The sequence below is a fragment of the Pongo abelii genome, chromosome 7 (genome assembly GCF_028885655.2).
Source record: "Pongo abelii isolate AG06213 chromosome 7, NHGRI_mPonAbe1-v2.0_pri, whole genome shotgun sequence".
NCBI classification, from domain to species: domain Eukaryota; kingdom Metazoa; phylum Chordata; class Mammalia; order Primates; family Hominidae; genus Pongo; species Pongo abelii.
The window spans coordinates 9,165,008-9,173,897 of record NC_071992.2 but is presented as its reverse complement, the minus strand read 5'-3'; the positions used below and the strand labels follow the sequence as shown (position 1 = coordinate 9,173,897).

The following is an 8,890-nucleotide window of genomic DNA, read 5'->3' as shown; positions in this document are numbered from 1 at the left end:
AAAAGGATAGAAAAGGATGGAGGAAAGCTAATTTAGACAACTCAGGATCAGAGTGGGGAGGTGGTTGCATCCCTCAAAATTCAGAGTAGCTGGAGTGCAAGCCTTGCATTAGCTGAGCCTGAATCCTGGCCCTGCCGTTGTCCATGGTGTCCTCAGGCAAATGGCTCAACTCCTCTGACCACTGGCTTCAAGTGCAGAACAGGGGACCAGAGTCCCATCTCTCAGGGTTGTTGCTATGGACTGAATTGTTTTCCCCCCAATTCACTCATTAGGAGCTAATTAAGGTTAAAGGAAGTCATAAGGGTGGAATCCTAATCTGATAGGATTGGTGGTTTTATAAAAAGAGATGTCTCTGTCTCTGTCTCTCCCCATCTCTGTCATGTGAGGACAAGCAAGAAGTCTGCTGTCTGCAAGCCAGGAAGACAGCCCTTACCAGAAAGTGATTGGTGGATACTTGATCATGAACTTCTGACCTCCAGAACAGTGAGAAAATCAATGTCTGTTAATTAGGCCATCCAGTCTCGGGTACTTCGTTATGGCAGCTGGGCTGGCTGAGGCAGTTGTTGAGAGGAATCAACAAGATAGTTGGGGTAAAGCACACAGCACGGCCACAGCTCACTGAGCACAGTCAGTCTCATTCCTCTTGAATTGTTATTCTCTGACTGGAGGATTTTCATGATGGCTTTTCTCCAAGAAGCTCCCTGGGGTCTTTGTAAATATGGGGATGTTTCTGAGAAGAAAAATCCTTACTGTTCTTAACGTTGGCAATGATCAGGAACAGCAAGACATGAAAATGAGAAGGTGGCTGGAAAAGAGAGGACTCTCAGAAGAAACCAACAACCACACAACACACACATACAGGAGGAATCCTGATGCAGGAGGAGAATAGAACAGCAGGGGACCCCGAGACTGAACTCTGCGTCTCATGTATTGGGATCATTCCCTGATATGGTTTGGCTGTGTCCCCACCCAAATCTCATCTTGAATTGTAGCTCCCCTAATACGCATGTGTCATGGGAGGGACGTGGTGGGAGGTAATTGAATCACTGAATGGGTCTTACTCATGCTGATCTCATGATAGTGAATAAGTCTCAAGAGATCTGATGGTTTCATAAAAGGGAGTTCCCCTGCACAAGCTCTCTTGCCTGCTACCAAGTAAGACGTGACTTTGCTCCTCATTCTTCTTCCACCGAGATTGTGGGGCCTCCTTAACCATGTGGAACTGTGAGTCCATTCAACCTCTTTCCTTTATAAATTACCCAGCCTCAGGTATGTCTTTATTAGCAGCATGAGAACAGACAAACACATTCCCTAAGCCTCTATTTTCCTCTGAGACAGGCTTACCCCAAATAGCCCCATCTTTGCAGGCCTTGAATAGTAATACTGTTATGTGTTATATTAACATGTATTCTACTGAAGGTCTCTGGTTTTTGTCTCTCTGAACATAGGCAGGCATTGCTGAAACTTGCAGATGACATTCCAAAATGCGTTCTATCTTAGGATAAGCAGGGAGAGCGGTGAGGAAAAATTGTACATACCTTCCCCTCAGTGATGAGGTACCCGCTCTGTGGCCGGCCATGGTATAAGCCTTTTGGCTCTGCTAATTCATTAGGGCTGAGTCTGATGGATCCTCATGGGGAAGACTAACAAGGGAATCCTTGGCAACCATTAGGAATAACACTCATGACCCAGAGAGTGGTTCCGTCTTCATGGGGCATCATCTGTCTTGTTTACTAAGTGACCTTCTGGCTCATTTTTCTTCCAGCCAGGGTTGGAATTCAATAATCCTAGTTCCTTCCCAAATTTTAGAGCTGGGAAATGCATTCCTCGGGTTTCTTCTTTTCAAAAGCGAACAATATCTGTGGAACTCAACTCCTACATAGTGTGACTTTGTCTGTTTATGTGGTTCTCTTGCTGACTGCCTGGTTGCAACCGTGCCTGAACTCAGGCCTCTGTGTTTCTGAATCTTAGAAACGGTGGTTGGCATGTCAAAGTTGAAGTCATTGTCCTTTAGTTATCTGAGTGTTATAATTGAACAGCACATTTATTAACAAGACTTTAGTAAATCCATCAGCATTCTAGGAAGCTTTGATTCATTGACCTAACTCTAATGTAAGCAAAGGTGGCCAGAGAGTTGCTAACAAGAATTCCATCTTTCCTCAGAACCTTCGATTCGATTGGGTCAAAGTTTATACCTGTTTCATGAAAAATGCAAAACCAATTAATCACAGCTGTTCATAGTATGCCTATTCTAAGAGACCTCTGCTGTTCCTACTCCAGGCACCGCCAGCATAATTAAAAGTCACAGAAATCAAACAAATGGGCCTCTGGCTAAATTATAGAAGATTAACCCAGGAAGAGCACTTATTAAATAGTAAGCAGTCCCCGAAAATATTAAAGTACAAAAAGGATTAGAAATTGTTTTAAGTGTTGGTTCCAACTTCAGGTGCTGGTCTTCCACTCCACTGCGGAAGGGAACAAATGGATTTTCCCATCCTAAAGACAGTGACACTCATCATGCCCCTTGGAGGCTTAATAACATCTCACTTTATTTTATTTTATTTATTTATTTATTTTTGAGATGGAGTTTCACTCTTGTTGTCCAGGCTGGAGTGCAATGGCGCAATCTCGGCTCACTGCAACCTCTATCTCCTGGGTTCAAGCGATTCTCCTGCCTCAGCTTCCTGAGTAGCTGGGATTACAGGTACGTGCCACCATGCCCAGCAAATTTTTGTATTTTTATTAGAGATGGGACTTCACCACTTTGGCCAGGTTGGTCTGGAACTCCTGACCACAGGCGATCTGCCTGCCTCGGCCTCCCAAAGTGCTGGGTTAACAGGTGTGAGCCACCGCCCCCGGCCAATAATATCTCACGTTAAGCATGGAGTTGCTGTCCGCTGTGTGGCCAGAGATAAAACAATCCTCCATTACAGAGGGAGGTGGTATTGGGCTACTTTTTTTTGGAAACAACAGCAAAATGTGAGGCAAATCGCTTTTAGATCCTGGTTACACTGCTGGATGGAGATTAGCAAGCCTGTGATAGGGTAGCCTGTTGGTGGATTGGGGGACTCCTAGCCATGTCAGACAGGACAGATGCCTTTGAGGAGAGATGGCACAGCGCTGGCTCTCAGGTCCCCACTGCAGGGGGACCAGGCTGTTTATGGATCGGGTGGGAACCCTGTTAGAAAAATAAGAGGAGGCTGGGTGTGGTGGCTTACGCCTGTAATCCCAGCACCTTTGGAGGATGAAGTGGGTGGATCGCTTGAGCCTGGGAGTTGGAGACCAGCCAGGGCAACTTGGCAAAGCCCTGTCTTTAGAAAAATAATAATAATAGTTAATTAATTAGTTAATTTTTTTAAAAAAAGAAGGAGAAGTGGAGCTAAGGAACACAGCCTGCCAGAAAGCCAAGGTGGCCAGCTAAAAGGACACAGAAGAACATTACCATAGTTCTCTCTGAGCTTTTGGACTAGGGGTGCTTTCATGAGGTTTTCATATCAAACATACTTTACTTTTATACTTAGGGGGGAAAGACCTAATGCATACAATAAAGGTAACACAAGACAAAACTCTCACCAAAGCCTAACATGTTAGATGCTCTACTGGATCTCTGAAATTTCTATTAGGGACCCCATGGGTTTGAATTCCATTCTAGATTTGATAAGAAAATCCAAATGCTCAATCCCATCAACCCCCCCCCAAAACCCGTCCACCCCATTTACAAAAGCCAAGTGAAAACTAAGGAGGGGCCAGGTGCAGTGGTTCACACCTGTAATCCCAGCACTTTGGGAGGCTGAGGCGAGGGAAACTCTTGAGGTCAGGAGTTCGAGACCAGTCTGACTAACATGGTAAAACCCCGTCTCTGCTAAAAACACAAAAATTAGCAAGGTGTGGTGGTGGAAACCTATAATCCCAGCTACTCGGGAGGCTGAGGCAGGAGAATCATTTGAACCCAGAAGCAGAAGTTGCAATGAGTGGAGATTGTGCCACTGCACTCCAGCCTGGGTGAGAAAAAGCAAAACTCCAAAGAAAAAGAAGAAAGGAAGGAATAAAGAAAGAAAGAGAGAGAGAGGGAGGGAGGGAAAGAAAGAGAGAGAAAGAGAAAAAGAAAGAAACAGAGAGAAAGAAAGAAAGAAGAGGAAGAAGGAGAAGAAGGAAGGAAGGAAGAAATGAGGGAGAGAGAGAGGAAGGGAGGGAGGGAGGGAGGGAGGAAGGGAGGAAGGAAGGGAGGAAGGAAACTCAGGAGGAAGGTGGAGTGTACAGAGGTACTGAGGCCCTCAGGTCCTAGCTGGCCCTGGGTAACTAGAGTGAAACCGGAAGCAAAAGAAAGGAAGGAAGGAAGAAAGAAAGGAAAGAAGGAAGGAAGGAAACTAATGAGGAAGGTGGTGTACAGAGGTACAGAGGCCCTCAGGTCCTAGCCGGCACTGGCACCTACGTCGGTTCCAATGGGCTGAGCTTTGCAAAAAGCTCATTGTGTAACCCAGGAAGCCCAAATTTATTTCTGAGCAGATGTCTTTTCAAAGTGATTTTCCTTTTAGGAAGTGAGAGGAGAATGAAGGGGAGGTTTATCCTACTTCTGATGTTAAAAAATCAAAACAAAATAAAATGGTGTTCACTGCAACTATTGGCTGAAGCACTATCATCACCAGGACTGGTACCTCAAACACACCTCCTGACAGCCCCTTCCATTCTAATCAACGTGTGTCCAACTGTGGTCACCCAGTGGCTGTTTACCATTACTTAAAGAGAAATGCTGGTAGTAAGCCATAAAAATTACCATATTCACCATGTTTCTGCTTCAAAGAAGGTTTTAGATTAGCAATGGCTGGATCAATCACTGCCAGTATGTTCTTGGGAACTAAAAGCCAAAAAGAAATATTTTAAATATGTGGTATATTTTTAAAATGTGGACTCTTAATATATTTTTAAATGCAATGTAGATAAGATTTTAAAATCACTTTCCAAATCAGTGCAAGAGTCACTCATTCTCCCTGTTAGATACACATACATACACACAACGCAATGGTATCCACGTGATCATCAAATGCTCCAGAGGGGTGGTTTTGGGCCCATTTTGCAATATTTAAAAAATGGAGAATAAAAACAAGATATGATATATCCATCCAGCAGAATATACCTCTGTAATAAAAAGAAATGAAGGCTCGGCATGGTGGCTTACACCTGTAATCCCAGCACTTTTGGGAGGTCGAGGAGGACAGATTACTTGAGGTCAGGAGTTCGGAGTTTGAGACCAGCCTGGCCAAAATATTGGAAAGCCCATCTGTAGTAAAAATACAAAGTTAGCTGGGCTTGGTGGCACAAGGCTGTAATCCCAGCTACTTGGGAGGCTGAGGCAGGGAGAATTGCTTGAACCCAGGAGGCAGAGGTTGCAGTGAGCGAAGATCGCACCACTGCATTCCAGCCTGGGTGACAGCGTGAGATTTCAACTCCAAAAAAATAAAAAGTGAAGTACCTATATGATACATGCTACAACATGGATGAACCTCTGAAACATTACATTCAGTTAAAGAAGTCAGCCGTGCACACACACACGAAACCATCCATCGCATAATTCCATTTGTATGAAATATTCAGAAAAGGCAAATCTAGAGAGAAAGTAGATGTGTGGTTATCTGGGACTGGGGGGTTGGGAATGGGGCAGTGATGGCAAATGGGCACAAGGGAGCTTGGGGGATTGTGGAAATGTTTTAAAACTGGAGGGTAGTGATGGTTGCACAACTCTAAATTTACTAAAAATCATTGAATTTTATTCACGTGTAATAGACTTTTAAGAAAAATAAACAATACTTCAATAGAGTGGTTAACTCTGGGCCAGGCACGGTGGCTCAAGCCTGTAATCCTAGCACTTTGGGAGGCTGAGGCAGGTGGATCACTTGAGTCAGGAGTTCAAGGCCAGCCTGGCCAACATGGTGAAAACCCATCTCTACTAAAAAATACAAAAATTAGCCAGACGTGCTCACTTGAACCCAGGAAGTGGAGGTTGCAGTGAGCTGAGAGTGTGCCACTGCACTGCAGCCTGGGTGACAGAGCAAGACTCTATCTCAAAAAAAAAAAAAAATATATATATATATATACATATATATATATATATGTATATATATGTATATATATATATATATATATAGTGGTTAACTCTGAAGATGAGCTTCCCTGGACTTAGTAAAGCAAAATGACTGTGACCAACTCAAAACCCACCATCAAACTCTCCCAGCACCTGCTGTTCTGCTTTCTAACCCAAGCTCTTTGCCTCTGTTTCCATCGTAAATCTGGAAAGAATTCGAAGACTCTGTGCTAAAGTGATTTGCTAAATATCATCAGAAAGGACTACAGAAAAATGCAGAGAGGATGGCAGCGTGACCGACTCCTTTGAAGGTGGTTTAAGACTCTGCTGAACTGACCCTAAGAATAAGCCCTGGGGTGTCAGAATCCCCAGGCAAAGCAGCTGGCAGATGACAGCACCCGCTGAAACAGAGGGCAGAGCAAGAATTCTGCAGGCGAAGCACACTGCAGAAGGCTGGGAGGAAGGAGTGGAAACCCAATATTCCTGCTGCACAAAATTGCTTCTTTTTCTTTGTTCCTCAGCTCAGCTGAGATCTTGGAGAAGTAGCAACAGGAAATGGAAAGAAAGTGAAAACAAATTGCAAATTCAGTTGCACTGCTTTTTTAAAAAAGAACAAGTGAGACATCTTCAGCAGCAAGAAAACCTTGTTTCCTTTCTCGGAGGGCTTAACTAAATTCTTCTGCGGATGTCCCAGGATCAACAACCACAGGACATTCCTAGATTGTGAGTTTTCCATGTACAGGAGGCCCTGGTGCCTTCGTGCCCATCAGCAGCAAGGGAGACTTCCCAGGGAGGCCCCGTGAAGTTGCTGGAGGTGGCTGATGATTTCCAGGGCCTCAAGGAATTGTCCCTTGGCTTTCCTCAGGGCACACCACTGATCCTGGGACCATGGCAGCTTAAGAGACCTGAGCTGAGCTGCTGCAAAATGCTTTCTGCTTTAATTACCTCTCATACATTTCTGGGCCCCGAGAAGGATGCAGTAGCCTGGGAAGTGTCAGCTCTCCCTGCCAGGAGTGGTACCTCTTTCTGATGTCTGCCTCTTGGTTTGTTCTCAAACTGTGGCTTCAGGAGGGCCTTGGCTCTTGGCAAATGCCAGAGGCTTTACAGTTTGAGAAAGAATCAGAATTTTGAAGAGGAGCTCAGAGAGGAAGGTCATTCTAGGATGCACTTTGCAGAATAACCAGGCAGTGAAAAGGTTAAATTGGCTGTGTATGACACAGGCCACTGCAGGGAATGTGCCCCTCTACTATGTGAAATGGGCTCTGATATCCAGAGAATCTTTTAGGACCTTTAAAATCACCTTTGTCAACACAGTTGTCAGATTTTTGCATCTCCTTGTTTCAAATTGGTTCAGAATGAGGTCGGGGACTGGGGTGTGATTGATCACCGTCCTGTTCCACTTGAGATATGTTGGTGAAAACACTAGGGACCACTCTTCATGGAGCTCCTACTGTGTGCAGGACCCTGTTCTCAGCAGTTGAAACCAGGGCCATCTTCCTCCTTATCAACTCCGTTCCTGTCCCACTCAGCAACCTCAGCGTCTCAGCCCCCAGTGTGCAGCTAGTGTGCACACCCCAGTGTTCACCCTACAGGATGGTTCTCTTTGGAAGATTTAAATCACCACCCCAAAGCTAAATTAGGCCCCCTCCACTGCTATAGTCTTCTTCCCTTTTCTAAAATAGCATTTGTCACAATAGGGCATGATGATGTGTCTGGCTATTTGGTTAATGCTTGCCTTTCTCCCTCTACTGTTCACCCCATGAAAACAGCACCGTGTCTTTTTTTTTTTTTTTTTGAGACAGAGTTTCAACCTTCTCACCCAAGCTGAGTTCAGTGGTGAGATCTCAGCTCACTGCCAACTCCGCCTACCAGGTTCAAGTGATCATCCTTGTCACAGCCTCCCAAGTAGCTGGGATTAGAGGCATGCGCCACCATGCCCAGATAATTTTGTATTTTTAGTAGAGGCGGGGTTTCACCATGTTGGCCAGGCTGGTCTTGAACTCCTGACCTCGTGATCCACCCACCTCGGCTTCCCAAAGTGACAGGATAATAGGCGTGAGCCACTGTGCCCGGCCAGTTCTTGTTCTTTTACTTATTTTTGGCAGATTACCCTTTACAAGCATTTATACACACACACACACACACACACACACACTCCCACACATATGGGAGTTTATTAAGTATTAACTTACATGATCAAAAGATTGTGATTGTGTTATTAAGTATTGACTTCCACAATCATATAGCCTATTAGTTTTGTCCCTCTAGACAACCCTGGCTAGTATACACACAAAAGCACATACCGAAAAGGGGGGAGCCGCTCTGCCTCAGAGGAGCAGATGTCTCTTTCCTGGGTCCTCCTGCCATAGGTCGCAGAGTAGATGTTGAGGAGCTTGGATTCATGGCAGTGCAGTTTAAGCTCCTGGTCTTCACAGACGGTTTTGTTTTTTAATTCATCTGAAGCAGAAACAAAAATTGAAGGCACCATCAGCTTCCCCCAGAAGGAATTGATGAGCTCTTTCCAAGTCCACTGCTCATTTCCCTGGGGCTGCAACATGAGAAGGGGGCAGTGGGGATGGCCCTGTGTGCTCATGCTGTCTCTGACCCCAGAAAACAAAGCCCTCTGCAGGAAGCGGGTGGGAAGTAACCTGTTGACAAGCGCAAAGACACTGGGAATTATACTAAGGGGTAAATGGACGAGAGGTGCTGGCGTTAAGGAGGCAGATGCATGGAGTTAGGTCCCAGGAAGGGCCTGGCTAGAAAGGAAGTTTCTCTCGCTCACCATGTAAGGTCACATATTCCTTCACTGCA

The 8,890-nt window shown here is 45.2% G+C and overlaps 1 protein-coding gene across 1 annotated transcript; it reads right to left on the bottom strand.

The window, feature by feature from the left end:
- Nucleotides 1-2,015: 2,015 nt before the first annotated feature.
- LOC129047692 (protein eva-1 homolog C-like) lies at nucleotides 2,016-8,523 on the bottom strand. The gene is made up of 3 exons (XM_063726447.1): nucleotides 8,383-8,523; nucleotides 4,784-4,855; nucleotides 2,016-2,195 (listed from the first exon to the last, which is right to left on the bottom strand). Exons 1-3 carry the CDS (start codon nucleotides 8,480-8,482, stop codon nucleotides 2,071-2,073), a joined length of 297 nt encoding a protein of 98 aa, XP_063582517.1. The 5' UTR covers nucleotides 8,483-8,523; the 3' UTR covers nucleotides 2,016-2,070.
- Nucleotides 8,524-8,890: the final 367 nt, after the last annotated feature.

Bases quoted from the DNA above. Each gene is read 5' to 3' on its own strand.
- LOC129047692 (XM_063726447.1), bottom strand. From the start codon at position 8,482: ATGAATCCAAGCTCCTCAACATCTACTCTGCGACCTATGGCAGGAGGA. The intron at 4,856-8,382 runs GTATGTGCTTTT...TTTGGCTTTTAG, and splicing joins GAGCGGCTCCCCCCTTTTCG to TTCCCAAGAACATACTGGCA. The intron at 2,196-4,783 runs GTGAATATGGTA...TTCATGAAACAG, and splicing joins TTCTTTGAAGCAGAAACATG to GTATAAACTTTGACCCAATC.